The sequence below is a fragment of the Podarcis gaigeae genome (assembly GCF_964106915.1).
Source record: "Podarcis gaigeae genome assembly, chromosome: 12".
NCBI lineage: Eukaryota > Metazoa > Chordata > Lepidosauria > Squamata > Lacertidae > Podarcis > Podarcis gaigeae.
In genome coordinates, this window is record NC_139688.1 from 21,071,054 (window position 1) to 21,095,234 (window position 24,181).

The following is a 24,181-nucleotide window of genomic DNA, read 5'->3' on the forward strand; positions in this document are numbered from 1 at the left end:
ATATGTGATTTTTGTTAAACTGAATAAAAATTTAAAAATAAACAAAGCGAGAATGAGAGGCAGAGGTGCACACATGAGCTCTGCAAATGATGACAGAATCCCCAGAATTATCTTGTATCTCCTTGGATTGGCTTCTCCTTTCCGTCAAGCAAACCAAAGAAACATGCAAGAATCAAAAAGGCTCTCCAATATCTCATTCATGTTAAGGCCACAGAACCAGTTCCAAGTTAGAAGCTCTTCCTAGGAGTGTGTTTTGTTTTTGTGCATTTACTTTTATAAAGCTTCTTTTTTATGGCTAATTGACGTAGCCCTGGAGACAAGAGAGCACAGAAGAAGAAGAAGAAGAAGAAGAAGAAGAAGAAGAAGAAGAAGAAGAAGAAGAAGAGGAAGAGGAAGAGTTTGGATTTGATATCCCACTGTATCACTACCCCAAGGAGTCTCAAAGCATCTAACAATCTTCTTTTCCCTTTCTCCCCCACAGCAAACACTCTGTGAGGTGAGTGGGGCTGAGAGACTTCAGAGAAGTGTGACTAGCCCAAGATCACCCAGCTGCTGCATGTGGAGGAGCGGAGATGCGAACCCGGTTCACCTTTCAGCACCATTGCAGGGGAATGCTTTGTCCTTGATGCTTGTACTGCTATGAGTTAGTGTGACAATGTGTGATACCTTTGTTGCAGGATCAAGCAGCCTGGTGCATGGCGGTCTGGAGCTATCAAGGCTGACCAAGTATAGATAGACTAGTTCAGATAATGGAGGCAGAAAATGTGTGCAGAAAGGAAGACAAGTTCAAGGCAGTATAACATTATAGCAGCCATAGCAATGGTGTTAACTGGTATTTTGAAGGCTAGCAGAGTGCCCCAGATGGTGTTTCAAAAGATAATGCTCTTGACTCCACAGTAAAGCATGGATTCATTGGGTGGTCTTGATCCTTTTACTATGATTTGTCAAGCTACATTTTCTAACTGTTAATCTGTGATTTCTAATGGCCAGCCACTTGGGGATTGATATGAGAAGCAGTAAGAGGCACTCTGCATACTTTTTAAGTGTTCTACAGATGATGATAAAATACTGGTTCTAGATACACAATGGTACCTTGGTTTTCGAACGTAATCTGTTCTGGAAGACCATTCGAGTTCTGAAACGTTTGAAAACCGGAAACTCAGACCGGAAGCCTCAAAACGGAAAACTCAGTATGGAAGCGACATTTCCTGTTCGACACATGAATGAAGACACATGCTTTGGGGTTTATAAATATCAGATCTTCAACAGGCAGAAAACAGCATGTTAGAAGAGCAGGTGATGGAAATCTAGCCAACTAGTAGAAACTGCCAACTGGCTACGCGAAGGCAAATATACCTGGTATAGGCCAAGAAGCAGGCAGTTCTGAGAAGACAGACTGACAGGTGAAGAGGGGGTGGCAGCACCTGTTATAGTGGCTGGAGCCTCTTCCCAACCTGATGCCCCCAAAATTTGTGTCCTGGTGTTTATCCTCTGCATAGGAATCTCCATTCCACAGTCATATGAGGAGGACAAATCCACCCCTTGCTAAACATGTCAGAGGACAGTGGTGGACTTTGGCTCTCAAATTTCAGTAGTGCCCTGCATAATGCTGAAATTTAGCACTCCTCTCGCACATTGTTCTACAGCATTGCTGTGGTGCAACCTGCAGCCATGGCACCCAGTGCAACTGCACTGGATGTGCTACCCTAAAAACGCCTCTGCAGAGAAGGATTTGCATAAACCTTTTATATGTTCTTGTGTGTACTGTATCATCATTTTATCACTGCTTTGTGGTCTAAACTTGGATTTCCTCTGTGTTTTTTGAAGTTGCTATTCTTTGTACTGGCCATGTAAATCGGCCTGCCTTGTTTTAACATTTCACATTGTCCTTGCTCCTCTCCAAAATACCTGGATGCTGGAAGCAAAATTATATAACCAGGTTGCATCAATTTAAATAAAGCTGTACTTACTTTAGACAGAGGGTTCGTGTCCTAAATCATTCTGTCTGAATCAAAATAATTGTATGATTACGTACTGGCCTGATTTTCTACTTACTTTTCATTCCTGGCAAACTCATTTTACATAATGAACAGAAATTAGATGTTCTTGCTTGATTTTTTTTTACATGGGTAGAAATCTGTATTTTATTTTATTTCCAAAATAATGTATTCACAATTAAAGATGTGGACAAACTGTGTAGAATTAAACATTTGAGGTTATAAATCAAAGTATGCCTGATTGTCTTTATCTTCACTTCATCTGCTTTGAGTTTTACATATCTTCCTGAACAAAGCCATGTTTGTAAAGGATATTAAGTTTTGTTTGGTCTTCCTCTTCGTTTTAAAGTACTCCGTGGACTTTAATATGAAGTTATGATCCCCTAGACTGATTGATATATAAACATAAGACAGATGGTTTAAAGATGACTCTGATGATAATTCATTTTTCAGCTAGACATGAAGATACTTTGATTACAGTATGTTTAAGCAATTATAACACGGTATTCAGTGTTAGTCTCGTCAGTAAGGAGCACATAGGAAACAAGTTGCACGTTATTCATGCCCAACAAAGGGTGCACTGTGGTGTGACCCATTTTAATTCCAAATGTTAGGTTAGCAACATAGAAATTTAAAATATGTCATACAGCAAGGTAAATAAATTAAACATAGACTCAATATAGAGTTAAGTACATAGTTTTTTGGCATAAATATTTGTTTTGGAAAGTATTTGTTGCTATATGAAAGAAACTAGTATGTTTGAATTTTGGTTCGACTTTGCATGCAGCTTGTTAAAAAAGTCACGTGGCTCATTTTTAAAGTTTACAAGGGTCCTAGCTATATAATGCCGTTTATTTTATTTTATACTTTCTAGAAAAGAATTTTAAGGTAAAGTGCTGGGGGCGGGGTGGGGGAATGTAGAGGATTCATTGAAAAAGTGTATCTCGTTCAAAGCCACATTTCTACAGATACGCTTTATAAACGATGTTGGGATGTTTCAATGATAAAACATGGGTTTACTCATGGGTCTTGCGCAATAACCATCTAATAAATAGAATGTTAAGTATTATTTCAGTTTATATCTTCAATGCCTCTCTTTACTAGGATAATTGATCGTTTGGATGGTGTTCGTTTGTTATGGTCTTTGCTGAAAAACCCTCATCCAGATGTTCAGGCGAGTGCAGCCTGGGCTATTTGTCCTTGCATTGAAAATGCAAAGGTGAGAAAATATTTTCTAAGTATTTTACTAAGTTGATCGTTAGTAGGAATCGGTGGGATGGCTGCTGATGGTACAAAGCCACTGATAGTTCCCTCAAATAAGGGAAAGCAATGATTTTTCCCTATGCATTTTACAGGGGGGAAGGGGATCTAGCAGGGTACAATTGGATCCTGAACGCCTTGTGAACTGAACGCTTTGGCTCCCGAACGCCACAAACCCAGAAGTGAGTGTTGCGGTTTGCGAATGTTCTTTGGAACCCGAATGTCTGACAGGGCTTCTGTGGCTTCTGATTGGCTACCAGGAGCTTCCTGCAGCCAATCAGAAGCCATGCTTTGGTTTCTGAATGTTGTGGAAGTTGAACAGACTTCTGGAACGGATTCCGTTCAACTTCCGAGGTACCACTGTATCTAGAAACGAGCCCAGAAAAGAACAAGACCTGGAAAGTTTATGTGTATACACACACACACACACACACACACACACACACACACACCATCAGCGGCTGAAACTAAGATCAAAGAGATAGAGCTTCTCCATCTTTGGCTGCAGAGAATATAATCTATTTGATTTCGATGCTGCCCATCTGGTGATACTTCATCTTTTTGAAATACCATCTCCTAGCTCCTGTAAGAGCCCCCGTTATTTTAAAAGCCATTGCTTTCTGAAACTCTAGAATCCTTCCATTGCCTATCAAAATTTTAGCCATGGTAAGCAAGGCAGCCCAAAGTTTACGCTGCTAAAATGGGGTTTTCTCAAAACATGTATTAAAGCTACAGATTATTACCATATTGATCTTAATTCCACGTTGTTACTAAATTGCTTTGATAGCAAACTTCCAACAACATTGGATTACATTACATACACTATTGTAAATTGCAGCATATCAAGACTTGCCTACAGCCCTTCCCACATTTTGGATCAGAGATGTTATTCAATTTGTATAACCTAGCTAGCATAATATTCCAGCAACTCAAAACTTTGCATTAAGCTTCTCTCATACCAGGAGAAGCGATAACCACCCAATGCCCAAATATGCCATTACCTCTCCTCCAAGAGACAAGTATATCATCCCCAAGCAAGAGCAATGTTTAAAAAATTCACACCAAACATATAGTTCAGTAAAAAGGGTGGTAGTATTGAACTATAGATGCAAAAAGCTGTGATTATCAATTGCAAAATAGGCTCTCAGACTATGAAATGCAGAATTTAGATGTACTGATAAAGAAAGGGGGAAACCGAAGCTCTTCTTTACACTTCGTAATTTAACTGGGATTGAAACAAAACATGATTCTATGAAAACAAGAATAGCCTATAAATTCTGGTTTTCATCCAAATTCTAAACAATGCAGCAGATCAGAGGTGCTAAACCACTGGAGTCAGTGGAGAGCAAGCTGAGACATTCTATTCTTTCCTCTTACACTAGGTAGTCAAAATGCTTTTGATCCATATGGGAGAATGTGTTGCCTCTGGTAGGCCATATTTACGATTTTGTAGGACACTATCGAATGGATAATCCCCAAAACCTTGAATGCACAGGGCTGCAGGATTAAACAGAAAGCAAGGATGTTGCAGGAAGGAGTTGAAAATTACTGAATACTAAAACTAAGGCAGATAGTTTAGTTTTATGCTATGGTACAGGTCACAAAAGTGGTTCCCTGTATGGGGAAGTCTTCCCTATCTTCCTCCATTACAAGCAGAAGTCCTGACATACCTGAGCTGCTTATATTGGTGCATAGAGGGAGGGAGGGTTGTGTTAGCCCAGCAGAGCATTTCTGTGTATTATGGCAAGCAGTGTTACTTTGCTTGGTGGTGACTAATGTTATTTTGTAGTGGTAGGGTATATATATAAAATTGAAACATTTATTTTAATATGTTTTATTAAAGAGAGAGAGAGAGAAGAGCGGCCAAGCAGGCAACAGAATCACCATAACAGAAGTAGATTTAGATTAATTAGCTGGTTAATTCAATAGCTACAAACCATAACGGTAGAAGTAATTGCTGTGACAGAGTGGAAGTGCATTAGCCAATCAAAGCAAATAATTATGAAGAATTGCAGTGAAAAGTGTTCTGAGCTCTGTTGATATTGGAAAGTCATTTTGTAGTCAAGATACTCCTTTATTCCCTATGCTGAATAATGTAAACATAAGAAACATTCAGAAATTACAAAGTTTTCCTTGTTTCAAGCATGGTTGCTCTGTTGATCCTAAACAAAGACAGATAGGATCAAAAAATGATTTAGACACTTTTAATTGTGGGTAATGGCCTCTTGAGCCAACCTCAACTTCTACATGCAAAAACTTTTCTTCATATTACTATTATTATTTTCCGTATTTCAGTGAGAAAGTTAGTTTGATTTTCCCCTTAATTTTGAGTACTTTTCTTACAAAATAATGGAAAAAATTGTTTCTGAGGCTATGCTTGTTTATTGCTATATTTCTCCCAGTCCATTCATATTTCAGCACATAAAACTGAATAAAATAGGAGTGGGAAGAGTTCTGTACTGTGCTCTGAGCACACATAGGAGACAGAGAATGTGCTACCTTCTCCATATTACTTGAAGGCATTTAACCATGCAGCATCTCTATATAGCATGAATGATGCCATTGGCCTTGCCGGGGGGGGGGCAGTTTTGCCAGAGTGCCAGCCAATCAGGAGTGCCTGTTTTCCCTAGTGTGCGTCTCTGAGTGACACTGTGCTCAGTTCCCCAGTAGTCTGCAGCAAGGGATTAGCCCAGGGGTCAGCAAACTTTTTCAGCAGGGGGCCAGTCCACTGTCCCTCAGACCTTGGGGGGGGCAGACTATTTTTTTTGGGGGGGGAATTAACAAATTCCTAGGCCCCACAAATAACCCAGAGATGCATTTTAAATAAAAGCACACATTCTACTCATGTAAAAACATACTGATTCCTGGACTGTCCACAGACCGGATTTAGAAGGCGATTGGGGAGATCTGGCCCCTGGGCCTTAATTTGCCTGCCCATGAGTTAGCCAGTTACCTTTGCAAAGCCCTTTAAGGGTGCTTCAGTGTGTCCCCACAGCCAGCAAAGCCAAGAAGGCATGCTTTCCTTCTTCATGTTGCAAAACCTCAGGGACCAGTAGGTTAATTTGGCTGAATGAGATAGCAGTACTGATTTGATAAATTTGGAAGGTGCACTGAGTTGGTTTAGCAATCTGAGGCATCTTTATGGCAAGAGGATCTTTACATATAGGGGCCACTAAACTTCATTATGGAGCTTGACCATTCATGAAGGAGTCACCTAATATGGCAGAAAACACTTCTGGCCCACCAGGCTCCTTTCTATAGAACTGTGTGCCCCGCTCCCCGTAGTAATCAAAGTTGGCCATCCTTATATAGTTATTTGCCAAGACGTTTGCCTCATGTGTTTATCTCTTACGTTATGCCATTAGTTTTCCTTTCTCATATAATGATACTTTATGAAATGCAAAAGAGGCAGACTGAACCTTCTCCTCCTTCCTGCCCTCCGGTAAAGTTGGGTGTGCTGCAAAATGGCAAACCATGGAACGGGACAGGGACAGGTCTCCATAAGGAAATGGAGTCCACAGAGGACTCTTGGTAACTCAAGTTTATTTGCTCAACCACACCATCACATTTTTGGGCAAAAGTAGCCAGAGTTGATAAATTGGCTTTGACATCTTAAGCTTTCTAAGATATTCTAAAAGGAAAATACTACTGTGTTGTTTTTTTATTGGGAAGCTTTTATCTATGAGGGTAGAATATTTATAAACACGGTGCCTTTTCAAAGCAGCATTTAGTTTACAGTACTTCAGACTCAGAAGAGAGTCTCGTTCCGAGAACTGAAAGAGGTCTCAAACTTCAGTATTTTGGCAGACCAATATATATGTCAAGGAATGTTGATATTAAAATCAACAAGCGATGATGATCTGGTCCTGCAAATCACATGGTCCACAGCACCCCAAAGATTCCAGTGGATAGGGCTCTAGTATCTCTGGGACTCACTCAAAAACTGACTTTTGATGTGACCTTGGGGAAATTTGTTTATTCTTCAGTGTTGCTCTTGTACACATCTGTAATGAGGGGTCTTTTCCCCAGCCTAGACTGTGAAGGGGTGCGGGGAGAAACCTGATTTAGGATTGTTATGAGAATAGTTCTGAGAAATGAAGAAATGTAATATGTAACTGAGGGACCTCTCCACAAATATACTCTGCAGTTATTCATGAGGTTACAGTGACTAGAGAAATTGCTGCTATGATCATGGGATAAGAATAGATGCTGAATATACAGGGGTCCCTTTACCTTTACTTATACCATATTTATTCTCCTATAGTACATTCACATTTTACATTTCTCTGTAGGAGGGCATGTCTGATGTAGGCTGCTCAATATTCACATAAATCCTGACACAACACAACAACATCTCAGGATTCACGTTACTTTACAATGCAGCTCATATTGATTAGTTGTGGTTTGGATTTGTACAGTGAAAGGTGCATAGGAACACTTTTGGTATTCAACCAACCATCAGGTTTGGACCACTGCAGGCTGTGCTTGGATTAAGTCCTTAATCATGGTAACAACAGGTCCATTGAAATCAACGTGATTTAGCTTTAAATCCTAGCTTTAATTTCCGTTGTCTACTCTCAGCATGACTAAGCCTGGATCCAACCCATAATGGACAATCACATTTGGAAACTGAGAGAAAGAATGGGCAGTGAAATTAGCTCTAAAATGGAAAAACAAGAGCAAAAGCAACTTGCGTTTTCATAGAACCATTGTTTACATTAAATGGAGATTTAGCCAATTAAGTAAATTGTTTTGCTTTGTTATTCACTCAGGATGCTGGTGAAATGGTTCGTTCCTTTGTTGGTGGCTTAGAGCTGATAGTCAACTTATTAAAATCAGAGAATAAAGAAGTTCTGGCAAGTGTGTGTGCTGCTATAACGAACATAGCAAAAGATCAAGAGAATTTAGCTGTTATAACAGATCATGGTGTTGTCCCTTTGTTGTCCAAACTAGCAAATACAGTAAGTAATACATTTTTTGTAATACATTTTAACAATTGATAGTTTACTGAAACCTGCTGCATGATGGCATCCTAAGTGTGGCTGCTGAAAGGACTCACTTTATCACGGAATGGAAGAAAAGGGAAACAAAGTGCATTGGGGGAAAACCAGGAGATTCTGTTAAAAGTGAAAACTTTGAGAGGGCCAGAATTAAAGCCTTTGGTATGGGCTTTACTGTGAAGCAGCTGAGAAGACCAGGACCTTATGTCTTTAAACTACAAAGAAACATAGGATGACCTAGAGACTAGGCAGAGAAATGCAATTTCTTTATGTGCTGCATTTTGTTCTTGAAATGATGTATTTACCTAGCCTTCATTTTATTTTTTTAAAATGATACTTCCTTGTTTACTCACTTTAATACATGGTTTAAAAATCAGTTTATAAGGCTCATGTGCACAGAACACTTAACCACAGTTTAGCACTATGTGGATAAGCCTCAGTGAGCCTCAGCTAAGCATTTGGCTCATACACTGCCCCTTTCACTCTCATCCTCCTGCAAAACCAAGAGGAGGACTTTTGCCAAGTTTACTTCCATTTTCAAAAAAATATATTGGTTTAGCATTATTTTTGAACCAGGATTAAAACAAACTATGGGTAGTGAAGCCAGCTTTAAAACCCATGAAGTTGGCTTGTTGAGCAACTAACCGTTCTCAAATTTATACAAGAATTCCTGGTTTACATGTAGTATAAAGCATATATGATTTGAAACTAGAAGTAAACTTGACTAAAGTCCTGACTGTGTGGGAGGAGGAGAAAGGGTGTGACTGAGCCTGATGCTTTGCTTGGATTAGCTGGGGCTTGTCTATTAAGCCCTTAACAAGGGGTAGCCAATATGGTGATTTCCGTCATGTTGGCTACGCCTACACTAATTCATGGTTTGTAGCTTATGTATAAGTAGCCCATAGTGTACACACCAGCCTGCATGTGTGTGTATTGATACTGATTTGAAACTGAAAGAGTGCATATTCTATTAACATAACAGATTCACTATTTACCATGTTATAAGTCAGTTTAAGGAAGCTATTGCTTTAAGATAAGAAAATAGACACCTCAACAGAGCGACCGTATGGCTTTGCAAGGGAGCATGGCTTGTATTTCGTGTAAACAGTATTTTCCTGGGAGCAGAAGTTCCCATGATTGGCCTTGCCTAATCTGGTTCCACTATGCAGATAGCTACCGCCCAGTGGTGAAGTTGCATTCTCCGGCACCGGGGGCAGAGAGTAGGCAGGGGCATGGCTCCCACGGGGTATGGTGTGCGTCCTGTGCGGTGGCGCGCGTGGCGCTCCCCCTGCCCCCCATTTCTCTGCCAGTCCTACTGCCATCATACGAAGTAGCTGCCATGTCGCTGTGACAACATCTAATGGGGCCTAGTTTAAAGGAATGGAAATATCCATTGCATTTTTATTCGTTCCTAACGCTGTCATATGAATGTAACCTTGATTTAAAAGTCTAGGAGTACATTTCCAGGCTAACTAAATAACGGACCTATTTTTCCTCCTTTCTTAGAACAATGACAAACTAAGACGTCATTTAGCGGAGGCCATTTCTCGCTGCTGTATGTGGGGAAGTAACAGGGTCGCCTTTGGGGACACCAAAGCCGTTGCCCCTTTAGTACGTTACCTGAAATCAAGTGACCCAGAAGTTCATCGAGCTACTGCACAAGCCCTCTATCAGCTGTCAGAGGATCCCAACAATTGCATCACAATGCATGAAAACGGGGTGGTAAAGGTAAGTGTTTAGATAAGAATCTCTTCTCCCCCCCCCCATAACATGAAGATTAAGCCTCATGACCTAATGCCACCCTGCTATGGGTTTCTCCATCCTTGCTTCATACATCATTGTAAGTAAGTAAGTAAGTAAGTAAGTAAGTAAGTAAGTAAGTAAGTAAGTAAATTTTTATTTATACCCTACCCTCCCCGGCCATACTGGGCTCAGGGCAGCTAACATCAAATATCAAATACATTAAAACACAATCAAACAATTGATTAAAATACAGCTTAAAAATTAGAATCAGGATAAAATTAAATGATTGCCCACGAATTACAACCATAGAGGTCGGGAACCTCTAGTATTTGGCTGCTGCTGCTTAAGGGGGTGGGGAAATGTGGAGCACAGTAACATCCTGTCACATGCTTTTTTCCCTCTCTGTGTTGCGAGCAAGAGACAAGAAAAAGAGGTTGGTGTGCCATGCATCCCTCATATTATCTATTCCCATTTTTTCTTTAACTATACAGTAGTTTTCATCCACAGGGATATTTTTTTCTGCCCCTCTTGAGTGTCTGAATAGCTCTAGATAAAGTGGTACCTTGGGTTATATATGCTTCAGGTTACATACACTTCAGGTTACAGACTCCGCTAACCCAGAAATAGTACCTCGGGTTAAGAACTTTGCTTCAGGATGAGTACAGAAATTGTGCTCCGGCAGCACGGCAGCAGGAGGAGGCCCCATTAGCTAAAGTGGTGCTTCAGGTTAAGAACAGTTTCAGGTTAAGAACGGACCTCCGGAACGAATTAAGTACTTAACCCGAGATACCACTGTACCATTTGACAAATGAGAAATGTAACATTTTCTTATCTGAGAAGTTTAACCCCAAATCTCATAGCCACCCAACGTTTTTTCTTGGACGGGGGTGGTGAGTAAGGTTGCAGTCCTAACTTCACTTTTTTGGGGGAGTAAAACCTATTGAATTTAATAGGACATATATCTGCGTAGACATGGTTAGGATTGGGCTGTAAGCATCTTTATCTTTCTTCAGGTAAGCAAAGTAAAAATAATAATAATAATACATGTATTGGTAAGTCTTTGTAGTAACAAATAGATGTTTGACTAAATAGGTAACTGCCAGAAAAATGACTAATTTATTTTAATTGCCCAATTTACTTTTAAAGCTCGCATAAAATTTGCGTTTTCCATCTTTAAAATGCTCATTTTCATTTACAATCTATGGAGTCATTATAGTACTTAATTACAAATTATTATTCTGGGAACCTAAGAAATGTATATGTAGTTCAAACACACTTCACAAATAATTATTTTGGGACTTTTATTGTTCAGAAAAATTTAAACTCTGTAAAAATATTATTGCTTTGAGCTGATTTATTGCCAAAGCTTTTTGCTCTGAAGTCCTCGTTTCAAAAATTCAATGGTGGATCAAGAAAGCAGTGTTAAACAAAACTTAGAATCTAGGAAACTGCACCTAAATATATATGTTTAAAATGGAGGTAGTATCACCAACATTGATATTCCTGATCCAATTGAAAACTATCTCCAGGATATTCTGCATGCTTTTCTTTCCAGTTTTCAGTAAATTTGTTGTCCTCCCCAGATTTCAGTCTCCTCATAAAACACCTGATCTTTTTTGCCATCACAAGCAACCCTAACCTTCACCTCATTTTTGTGAAAATTTTGGGATACCCTGCAAGGGTTGTGATAGATGGTTGCTTCACCCTGGCATGTTCATCACCTGATGGTTTGCATGTGTGAATGGGCCATCACAGATATACCAGACTTTCCCATGTATAAGACTAGGTTTTTTTCTTTAAAAATTCTGCTAAAAAGTCGGGGTTGTCTCATACATGGATAGTGAATAGGGTAGACGTTTGATTGGTTGCTGCCATGGCTGTCAGCGGCTATTGGGCGTGTTATTGGTGGCTGCGTCAAGGGCTGGTGTTGATTGGCTGATGCTGCAGCAATTGGGCGGGCAATTGGCAGCTTCTGCTGGTGACGGGACAGACGAGAAGTGGATTTTGTGATGCGTGTGGGTAAGCGATATTCGGCAATCCCCCCCCCCCAAAAAAAGCTCAACAGCTCTGTGCTATCTCCCCCCATTTTCTTAAATTTGAGTCCCCCAAAATATGAAAAATACACAGAAAACTACAGTAATTCCATTTTTATATTAGCTTGTGTCACCTCTGAAATCCTGCCTTTCAGTGGTGAAGTCAGTTCACACATTAAGCTGCTCGGGCGAAGACCCATTGCCAATCTAATCCCAGGCAAGAGATGGTAACAGCCCCTGAGATGAGCTTATCATTACCTTCTTTAGTCTCTGCTTTGGTACGTTTCTAATTTAGGAACATTTGGACAACAAATTTGGAAATTGGCACCCTTATCTTGGCATGTTCTGAATATCTTTTCGTCTTATAAAAAGAAGCCTGTCCCACCAAGCTGTAGGTTTATTGGAGCAGTTCAACAGAAGCAGAGCCCTGCAGCCCTTTTGGTGATAAATGAGCCATTTCAAATAAATGGAGCTGTAGCCAATTTGTGCAGAAGGAATCATTAAAACGTTTTTAAATAAGACAGTTTTGAAGGTTCGGAATATATAAACAAGGTATGCTAAACCCAAATATATACTGCTCATTTTAATGGAAAAGGTTGCTGCTCTCAGCGAGCCTTCCAACTTTAAGAGGATTTGCCAAAAAGCCAAAGAATCTGGCACAGGCCATAGATAACAGTTCCATCTTTCATCTAGGTTTCTCTTCTGTATTTATCTTGCTTGAGAGAATGCAGGGAATGTCCTTTCCTTCCGACTTGGCATCGTTTCGAAACCACAGAAATACACTGAGCAGCTTCTTGCAATTGTCTTAAGGCAAATTTCGGTTTAGGAGACTTTGTTGAAAAGTCAGGCTGGGATCCAAAGGACCCTTTGCATGAGTGGAAAGCATTCTTCATGCGTGCACAGAGGGGTCACTGATTTTCCGTCCTATGGATCTCCTCGTGTTGCCTCTCATGCAACTCTGGAAAGTTCCCTGTTCTACATAAGTGGCATTTAGTGAAGGCGGATGACTGAACTCCTGATTTGTACTTGAAATAGCTTTGAATCCTGGCTAGGGTCCCTTTAATTTGAAAAAGCTAGAAGAAGACCTCCTGGGGGAACACTGTTTGTAAATAGTACTATCATATATATATATATATATATATATTTAAAGTTATACGTACAGTTAATAAAATGAGTTTCTTATAACTGGCAGATACTGGGCTTAGCACACGGAGGCAGGGTGCCAGGTTATTACTTTTGGCATTGAGCGAAGCGAAAATAGTTTCCTTGCAAAAGAAACTATTCACAGAAGCTGAACATAAGAAATAACAATAAAAATGGTATTTCAGACTTCTTGACTAGCCTTTTTGGCATTCATTGAAAATACGATACATTTCTGCCTGAAAACAGCAAGTTTAATTTTACTAACTAGATAAAATTTGTAACTATTGAACTCGCACTCCGGGGTCACCACATTTGTATGCATTTATGGATCCCTTTTCTAGAACTTGAGGGTCTTTTCAATTCTTGAGAGCATTTTTGCAGCGTCTAGTAGATAATGGCCACCTCAGTGATGCCATAGCAATGTATTTTTGCGTAACATACCAGGGATTGGTTATTTGTGAGCATTAATATGGAAGCAGCAGCTGTTATACCTATTTATTTTTATGGAAGTAAAACAGGTAGAGGAGGGGAGTCTCATTTTTACAGCAAGGTCTCCATTCATGTCTTTGTAGCTACAGAGGAGAGGAATGCGCTTCATTCTTTGTTCTTTCTTTGTTGGCTGGTTGCTTGGCAGGCTCCAAGCAAGTGGTGAAGCTTATATATCTATTTGTAGTCTCTAGGTCATGCAGCACCTTTAAAAAATCTTCAGTCTTGTAAAAGTTCTGAAGTCCAGCAGCTGGTGGGACAATTTAGGACTGGATAGGGCCCTAAGGGTGGAAACTGGAAAGCTTCTACTCAGATCTACTCTACAGGTGTGCAAAAATATCAAATAATGTTTTTGATCCTCTTAGGCCTGCAGAAATGTACAGAATATATTAATTTGACATTTACTTCACCCCACTTATTATGCTTCACCTGCAATTCCTTATGGAATTGCAACTTTGCATTGATAAATGGCCAGGCATTGAAACTTCCTGATTGAATCCTGCTTCCATCTTCCTGCTTGCCTCTTCCTCCATTCAGGAGTGTCTTCTTTTTTTAGGTTTTATTTGTAAACTGCTGGGATATTATTATTATTCTCATCATCATCATTATCAGCAGTCACATTAACAGAAATAACAGCATCAGTAGCAACAGCAGCGATGGTGATGATAGAGCAAGATAAATAAATAAATAAATAAATAAATAAATAAATATGTATGTATGTATGTATGTATGTATTTTTAATAATAATTTTTAAAGCCCCCACAATTTTCTAATCAGTGTCCAGAGATGGGGGGGGGGGGAGAGACAGTCATTGCCTACAGGTTCACAATCCAAAAGAAATGACACAACAGGGAAAAGGGATGGTGAGGGGAGAAAACTCTGGCACCAATTCCAAAAGGTACGCAATTGTTACGTTTAAAAAATCGTGTTTGATTTTTGAAGGTCCCCACCACTGCCCTTTTTATGCTTTGAATGAGCTTTGACAAGTAGGGGGCAGTGGCTTTGTGAATAAGAAAGCCGATCAATGATGTGCACAGTTCTGCATCTTGACTGACACCAGAGCCCACGAATTTATGCCGTGCAAATTCTGCTTCTTCTCAAGCCACAAGAATGAGTTCTCCTGTGTGTGGTCTCGGTGAGAAAGTTGTACGTGCAGCAGAACTTCAGCCACAACATTTTCATAATAGAGTCGTTACTTACATGTTCTTGCCTTGTACACACCCCCAATTTCAGTCAGTATGGAGACCCACATTGAGCTTGAGCACCTGTGAGGAGCTCACGGCCATGGGGACTATCACATTCCTTTCTCATGGATATGTTTCTTCTTTCATTGAAAGAAATGTGCTCAGCTTTTAGAGCAGGAAAGCTCCTATTTGGATCTCTCACACTTAAAAACCAACAATTGCTGGATTGAGGGAAATATAAATAAACTTCTGGAATGAGACAAGTACAAGTTTAGAGACTGAAAAGCAGTTAAGAAAATGTAATGTTTAGAGACAAGATGTCTGAAAGAGCCCCAGCTCTAGCAGAACTATAGCTGCAGATCAGATGAACTAAGCTGATTTCCCCTGGGGCTGAGACTTAGTTATTGGTAAACATTCTTGGGCTTCTGCCAATTGCACTTTTATGCCCCAATACAGAGGTTTTGAAAATCATTTTGGTTTAATACACTAGACCTCCTCCTATCCTCTTATTACACTTATCCATTTTAGAGGGATGCATTCTGTTGGGGCACTATAAGCTCCTTATGCTTGAGAGATTCTGCTGTAGTCAGGGCTACCCAGTGAACCCAAGGCTGAGCCTAGATTTGAACTTTGGTCTTCCATGTCCAAATGCAGTACTTCATTTGTTCGGACCTGTCGAAACCCTATCCATAGGGGTCAGAATGCTTGACACACATTTAATTTTCTCTTGGCCTTGCTATGGACCTTAGGTTGGTTGTCCAGGGGGGCTGGTAGGAATTTTTCCATCTGGCATTAGGCCTTTTGGTTTTTCCGCCTACCTCGTAGCAATCGTCACAACTTTCTTGGTATTGGCGGGTAGGTTAGGCATTGGAATGTGTTCTTGGTGTGCGGCAGGGCTAGGTGTGGCCATCGCCTACCCCTTCAATTTTGGGTATTCCGTTAAAGGAATCTGGTGGTCGTGGATCCTGTCCGATGCCTGTGTGGCGGGGGGCCATGGCACGACCCTCGGTGACATCAGGGGATAGCCTATAGTTGTATTAGCATCAACAGGCTCCACCTTCTGGTGAATAAACCCCCTTTGGGCTCACCCCCTCTCTGAGTGGGTGGAGTCAATCTGCCGTGGTCCAATACCTAAGCCAATACCTTTTCACTTGCTGTAATCAAGAAAGTTGTGGCCTTTTCTTGCCCATTAACCTTATATTACGTGTCCGTGTGTCTTCATTCCACAAAGCGGGGATCGGGTCCTCAAACCACAACTTTTTGTAATCACACACCCCACAGAAAAGTAAACTATTGTCAGAAAGTGGATCTGCCTAGATCCTGTGTGTAGAGTGGCGTGGTGGACCAAATAACCCTGCTTATTCTTTGAACGTGTATTAGAGCAAATGAATCTGAACAAGACTTCTAAACTCAACAGAGAACCAGCAGGATGGATGTATTTGGGGAAGACATTCCACAGTTGCGTTATCACGACTCCACATTCCCATTGAACAAACTTCTTCAGAGTGGCATATTGGATAAAGCTTCCCCAAGTTTAGCTTAACTGGTGATGTTGGAGTGGAAATATAATATAAAATAGGGGTTTGCAGCGGATTTGAATGAAGCCTGAACTAAACCAGAGTGAAGCAGCATCTCTTTGAAGTGTCTTTAACTGAGGTTGGGGACCTTGGAAGCAATTTAAGGGTGATTTGGCTATTTGAACACTGTCTGCAAAACTGGGTTTTTGAAATCAGGATTCAGATTCTGACCCAGGCTGAATTTGGCAACATTTGAAACACTTCAGATCAAACCAGGCTGTTTTCTAGAGTGCTGAATAGGAGTCCATACTGAATCATGCAGTCATTGCATACCCCTAATATATAACTATGTCAAGTTTTGGTTAACGGAGCTATCTGTTTGGCCACCTTGCCAGGATGTTAGTGAACAACACATATCCATCTGCTTACACTTCTGTTTTTGATTTAAACCCATTGAGAAAGAGTCTTTGTGGTGTTATTGAATATTTTAGCTCTGTACTCTGAACTTTATGCAGTCTTTAGATAGCTCTTTTAAATACAGACTGGAAAAGTAGTCAAGGTAATAAAATGCTAGCAGAAAGCTAGGACTTGGAAAAGAAGAACTCTGCTTACCTTACATTAATATATAGGAAAAGGGAAATTCAGGCTGCTAACAATATAAAGCAATTGAAATAAATATAGAAAAGAGAATCTAAGGCAGATAAAAGATAAGCAAAGGGGGATATGGCAATGGTTGAAGAGAGTGAGTCCCATGGGTGAGACTTGTGCAGATGTACACAGTGAGGAGAAAAGCAACAAGTCTGGCAAAATCCATTCCCCCTAATGTCTATTACACATGGTGAGTCACCTGGCTCCTCTTTTAATCTTAGTAAAATGAGTTTCCATTGAATGGAAGCAAGTGTGTGTGTAATATATCTATCACAAAGAACTTTGTCCTGTCTGTCAGTTCAAGTGCCTTCTTTGTATGTTAATCGTCTCTCAAAATACAATAGCATAAACATAAAATTGAAAAAACACTTCAGGCGAAAGTATGCTATAAGACCTTTGGCTTCATATTTTCTGGATTATCAAAACTCCTATTGCTTTTCAAGGGATGAATTTTATATCCCATAAGACTTTCTGTACTCTCTGAATGTTTACGGTGATTTGAGTTTTTCTAAATGTTGAGCCAAAATGTTGTATATAGACTCCAACATTCTAATTTTAATGATGTAGACTAATGGTTCTCAAAATGGACTTCAGTTGAATACTTAGCCAGGTAACATCTCTCCCCCCCCCCTCCAGTCAATGGGTCTCCAGCCTGACCTTTCCCCTTCTCAATCTGACTTAATAGTGCAGTATTGAAGAAAGGCTATGGTTTAAAGCTATGGTTTTCCCAGTAGTGATGTATGGAAGTGAGAGCTGGACCATAAAGAAGGCTGATCGCCGAAGAATTGATGCTTTTGAATTATGGTGCTGGAGGAGACTCTTGAGAGTCCAAAGGACTGCAAGAAGATCAAACCTATCCATTCTGAAGGAAATCAGCCCTGAGTGCTCACTGGAAGGACAGATCGTGAAGCCGAGGCTCCAATACTTTGGCCACCTCGTGAGAAGAGAAGACTCCCTGGAAAAGACCCTGATGTTGGGAAAGATTGACGGCACAAGAAGAAGGGGACGACAGAGGATGAGATGGTTGGACAGTGTTCTCGAAGCTACAAACATGAGTCTGACAAAACTGCAAGAGGCAGTGGAAGACAGGAGTGCCTGCCGTGCTCTGGTCCATGGGGTCATGAAGAGTCGGACACGACTAAACGACTAAACAACAACAAATTGAAGAAAAGCATAGGCTCTGCAATCCTAGAATCCTAGAACTGTAGAGCTGGAAGGGACTCCAAGGGCCATCTAGTCCAACCCCCTGCAATACAGGAGTCCCCAGTGAAGCATCCATGACAGATGGCCAGCCAACCACTACTTTAAAACCTCCAAGGAAGAGAGTCCACTCCCTCTCATGGGAGTCTATTCCCCTGTTGAACAGCTCCTACTGTCAGGAAGTTACTCCTGATGTTTAGTTGGAATCCACTTTCTTTTGACTTGAAGCCATTCAGGTCCTACCTTCCAGGGCAGGAGAAAATGAGCTTGCTCCATTTTCCACGTGACAGCCCTCTAGGTATTTGAAGATGGCTATCATATCTCCTCTTAGTCTCCTCTTATTCAGACTAAACATACCCAACTCCCTCAACTGTTCCACACAAGGCTTCCAGATGCTTGATAATCTTGGTCACCTTCCTCTGTGCACATTCCAGCTTGTCGATACCCTTCTTAAACTGCAGCGCCCAGAATTGGACACAGTACTCCAGGTGTGATCTGACCAAGGCAGAATAGAGTGACAATATTATTTCCCTTGATCAGGACACTATACTTCTGATGATGCAGCCTAGAATAGCATGAGCTCTTTCCCCCCCTGCTGCATCACACTGTTGACTCATGTTAAGCTTGTGGTCTACTGAGACCTCTAGATCCTGTCTTCAGCAACATTGGCTACCCCTTCCGGTTTGATGTCATCTGCAAATTTGGTGAGCACTCCCTAAATACCTTCATCTAAGTCATTTATAAAGATGTTGAACAACAAAGGGCCCTGTGACATCCTACTTGTCACTTTTTTCCAGGATGATGAGGAAACATTAGTGAGTACTCTTTGTGTTTGGTCATTCAACCACCTAACAGTTACCTTGTCTAGCCCACATTTTACCAGCTTCTCTGCAAGAACATCATGGGGAACTTTGTCAAGTGTTGATGGGTAATGTATCCCTAACCCATACTTTACTGTTTCCAGAGTCCAAATATGATTCCTTATTAATGTACTACCTATTCATAAGCATGTCCCTGTTCTCCATAAAAGCTAGTGGAGCAATTGGAGCTCTGTTGACATAAGAGGAAAGGTCTACATTTGGGAAGATCATGTTTGCCTGTTGCATTAGATCCTCTTGCTCCCTGGTCAGAGAGCAGGTGTTCCCCCATCCAGTCCCATTTCTGATTGCAGATTCTTACCCTTCCTTTTTCTCCAAGACTATTTACTTAACCTGTGGAGAAAGAGGAAGGATGTGCAATCATGGAAACCAGTGAACAGAATAAACTCACTGCACACCAAACCCTGTTGTCCTCCACCAACGATTCTGCATCTCCTGCTCTTTCTTGCTTCTCCTGTCCTCTGCTCCTTTTGTTCTTTTCCTACATTTTCTATTCTTCCTTTATTTCTGTCTACCTCCAACCTTGTCCTTCTGTGTGTTGGTGGCCACATCAAAGACTCAAAAATTATTTATACAGCTTACATATGCTTGAATACAGCTGAACTAAGATCATGGCCTGGATTCAAATAGCCAGAAGCACATGCCCAAATGCTTTGTCATGCACACTAGGACTTCCCTCAAATACCTTGCGTGACCACAAGTTATGCTATTTGGAAGCCCATTCTTAGGACATCCTGATTTTCAATAGCAGTTTTCCAAGGGTGGGGGCAGATTGCAACCAGCAACTCCCTTTCTTTCTCTCTCTCTCTCTCTCTCTCTCTCTCTCTCTCTCACACACACACACACACACACACACACACACACCACTTTGTATTCCAGCCCATATCCATATGTCAGATTATTACAGCATTTGCCACAGGATTAGATCCCCCTGCTAATTGCAGTTCTCTACAGTTAATTCTTGCCCAGTGGTATGTTCACAGTTTTGGATAATACCTCATTGTAACCAGTTTGGACTGATCCAAATCCTTTAACTTCTTTCAAAAATAGGTTTCAAAGTCTGCATATCCACTAACTATTGCCTATTTCCATAGGGACCACCCACTGTTGCTCTGTCCTTGTTTCTGCCCTGTTTCTCATGCAAACACCATTGTAAAACATCAGCTGAAATTCCAGTCAATGCATAAACATTTATTAATTTTGCATTAAGCTGACAGTTACTGTGTTCACATAGTGATAACAGATGATGTGCTAACAATGGTTTTGTGGAGCCAAGCCGACGCATTGTAATTATCAATGTGGGTCACCCATAAGAGTAACTTTCAGTTAACTAGCTTTCTTGTTTTCTAGGTTTATACTCTCAGTAACTTTAAAGCATGCTAGGCAACATTTATAAGTTTCCCCCACCATCTTGTAATTTTAATCCCTCTGGTCCTATGCTAAGGATGAAAAAAGGAGTAATTGTTATTCTTTCCTAAGGACAGCACATATTTCTGCTTTTTAAAATTAAAGTGGCTCCCCACACTTAAAAGACGTTCACTAACTACAAATGATATTTTTACCTATGAAGGTTAAAATGATTCTGGTTTTAAATCCGTAGTACACATCTAAAACCTACCTATATGAGGAAGAGGCATTCACAAGTTCCAAGAGTCCCCTTGTAATTGTATGTTTTTACAGATTCTGATACTGTGTGTTTCTGGGTCACTCTGTGCTCTTTCCACTTCAGTCTGTGTTTTGGGTTCTGAACAACTCTGTATAAAAGTTCACTGTAATGGATAATTTAGAATCTGATGTTACTTTCCCCTCTTTTGCCAAAGTGGGTGAAATTTACAGGTATAGGAGCCCCTCCAGATTGGATTAAGCCTGCCAAATTGCAGGCAGATAGAATCCAACAAAAATAGAGTCCAATAAAAAGAGGGCGTAGAGTCCAACAAACTCAAAATAATAAAAGGGGCAGACTCCACCATACGTCTTCACGTAATGCATAGTGAAACGATGGAATTCGCTCCCATAAGTGTCAGTGATAGCCACCAACCTAGATGGCTTTAAGAGAGGATTAGACAATCATGGAGGAAAAGGCCACCGATGACTATTAGCTGCGAGGGTTATGTTCTGCCTACCAACTGTCAGAGCTGAATACAAACTGCTGGAACCAAAAGAGAGGGAGAGTGGTGTCGTGCTCAAGTCCTCCTTTTGGGCTTCCCATAGACATCTGGTTGGCCACTGTGAGAACAGGATACTGGACTAGATGGGTCATTGGTACACCAGGAGACGCCTTACCATAAGTGTTCCTAAGAAAGACTTGAAAAGAAGGCAGTCAGCCCCATGGATCCACCTTCTGACATCTCCTGTTTGTTCTGGGGTAAGGGCTTAGTGAGCATCTTGGCTTAATGCATCCTCTGATGGCATGCCAATAGTTAGGTTTCAGTCCAAAAGGGAATTTCCCAGTGTCCATTTTCAGCTGGAATCTGTTCACTTTCGGCCACAGTATCAGAGGCCAAGTTCTCTTTCGGCAGTGTGTGCGTTCCAAATATTGTGTTACCCTTTCGTTCATCTGGAGGCAGAAAGAAGCTCTGGATTTAAGTAGCAGTGAAATGGCAACTGAGTTTTCACCCTAATTATTTTTGGATTGTACCACATGTTGTATTATTTATCATTTAATCAAACAGGAAGCCTTTTTTTCTCAGAGGCAAATTACATGTGTAAAACAACACACAAACCTGGGTGCCTCAAATGTTTCCAGTCTCTGATTCAGTGTTGAAAGCAAAACGTTGGCTGCATCTAGACTGATACTTTTTTGGATGTGTTTCCGCCATATGTTTTAGTTCAAGACAATATTTTCTTTTTATGTTGTATTATAAAAATCATGTAAAATGTTCTTTTGGAGAATGGCTACTATTCCTCTCCTTTTGCTAATTAGAAGATCACAGTACAAGGAATCTGACATCGTTTCATAAAATAGTATGTGGAAGAAGCAAAGCACTAAACTGGAATAGAAAGTGTCACCAGTAATTTCTAGCATCATTCAGAAACAATAGCCTGCCATTGTGATAGTGGAATGAAGCAGCCATGATGACATTAAGTTAAATAAATATATTGCAAGCTAAGATCAGTATTTATGTTGCTCTCTATTACTAGGTATGATTGCAGTTTATTTCCAAGAATGGTAAAACACATTTTCCCAAAAACATTGGAAGTTTCATTTTGAAAGCTTCTTTGGCAATGGACCTCTTGAGAAAGTTGGGCCCCCATGGACACCTCCCCACATGTGGTTCAGCTACTGCATTTACACTTCTGATGTAGGAATGGGTCAGTCTTTTTTCAGTGTGTATTTGTAAATCTGTTCTATCCTGTCTCAGCCCCAATCTGTTTTAAACACACACACACACACACACTACAGTTCACACTATTTTGGTATGCATTTCCCCCAAAGCACATGGGGTTTGTATGCATTTAAACAAAAATACGCATTCTTGTATGCATGTGTGTTGAGCGCGTTTGTAGAATCTAAATGAATCAGCCCAAGATTTATTTATTTTTAATGAAACCCTTGTTTGTTTATTTTGCCAGACGTACAAAAAATGGCAGAGTTGCTCTCCTGCTTGCATGGTATTGCCTGTGGCCATACTGTCGCAAACAAGCCGAATGCCATCTTGCGGTTTATGTTCTCAGTGAGACTTTTTATGAAATGTCTTTTTAAAACTATCAATTATACGCCAGTATAATGGAACTGATCGTGTGATGACTTTGCTAGTGGGAATTGTGACTCACAGCCTCATTAGAACAGGAAGCCTGCCAAGTGTAAGGATACACAAATTTGTCATGCCCATGTTTTATATTTTTAGGTGCAGACTTAAAACATCTTAAAGCGTGCGTGCGCGCGCACACACACACACACACAGATGTGAAGTGGCTCCAGAAGGTAAAGAATCATGAAAGAAACAAAGGATAAAGCAATAGTTTTAGAGGGACTTCCCTGGGAAGAGGCACTCACAAATGCTGTTTTAGTCATAGGAATCTGGTTTAATGAATTGGTTACCAAGTCAAAATCATCCAAAGGACTTCTACTGTGAAAATTATTTTGGGGTTCATCACTGAGGAAGGCAGAAGATCTGCTGTGAACATGCAGGATATAATTGTAAATAGCCTATTTTTCAAAATGCCATACTTAAGGCTTTATTGAAACCACCCTATGTACATTATGTGCATGCATATTTTTGGTTTTGAATCAGGCACATGGAATACTTCTGCCTTTAACTCATCTGCAAGGTTTGCAGGAAAATTGCTGCATGCCTGAGGGAACATGTTGCAATTAGAGTTGATCAGAATTGCAGTTCGTGGAAAGAAACATAAATAGAGGGTGACATTTTAGGAGTTTTGTGGCGGAAAGCACATCAGTAAACACAAAGGATATAGAGAAAGAGAGCTGAGCAATGCAGTCATTTCCTAGGCAAGCGCTATGCCTTTGCTATTAATTGATAAAGCACAGAAACATCAGAGTCTTCTCCCCTGTTCATTGATGTCAGTGACAGAAGTTCCAGTTGTCTACCTGTCATCTAGGTTGGGCCCTAACTTTGGGAATACAGTGGTACCTCAAGTTACAAACGCCTCAGGTTACAAACACCTCAGGTTACAAACTCCGCTAACCTGGAAGAGTTACCTTGAGTTGAGAACTTTGCCCCAGGATGAGAACAGAAATCATGTGCTGGCAGTGCAGCGGCAGCAAGAGGACCCATTAGCAAAAGCCCACTTCTAGTTAAGAACAGTTTCAGGTTAAGAACGGACCTCCAGAACGAATTAAGTTCGTAACTAGAGGTACCACTGTACTTTAATTTTTATTTTTTATAACTGTTACAGAAATTAGCAGCCCTTTGAGTGGGTCCACAGAAGCATGATTTGCAGACTAATTTTCACACCATAGTGTTCATTCGTAAGGTATGCCAACAGTTGTCATACTGTGCAGACATGTCACAGATCACTTTTCAGTCACAGCACTCCATTGTATTTAAGAAGTGCATTTTCCTCTAATGCAAGCCGTGCCCATCAACAGATAATAAAACCCGGCATGTGTTAAATGTGTTGTTGTTTT

General features: G+C 40.6%; 1 protein-coding gene across 5 annotated transcripts in view; it reads left to right on the forward strand.

Annotated features, from left to right (window-relative positions):
• ODAD2 (outer dynein arm docking complex subunit 2) overlaps positions 1-24,181 on the forward strand; it is a 92,093-nt gene that overhangs the window by 64,068 nt on the left and 3,844 nt on the right. For all 5 annotated transcript variants that reach the window (XM_083704693.1, XM_083704691.1, XM_083704694.1 and 2 more), the window contains 3 exons: positions 3,102-3,216; positions 8,030-8,218; positions 9,764-9,985. In XM_083704693.1, coding sequence (XP_083560819.1) covers positions 3,102-3,216; positions 8,030-8,218; positions 9,764-9,985 — 526 coding nt within the window. The remainder of the gene's footprint in view (positions 1-3,101; positions 3,217-8,029; positions 8,219-9,763; positions 9,986-24,181) is intronic.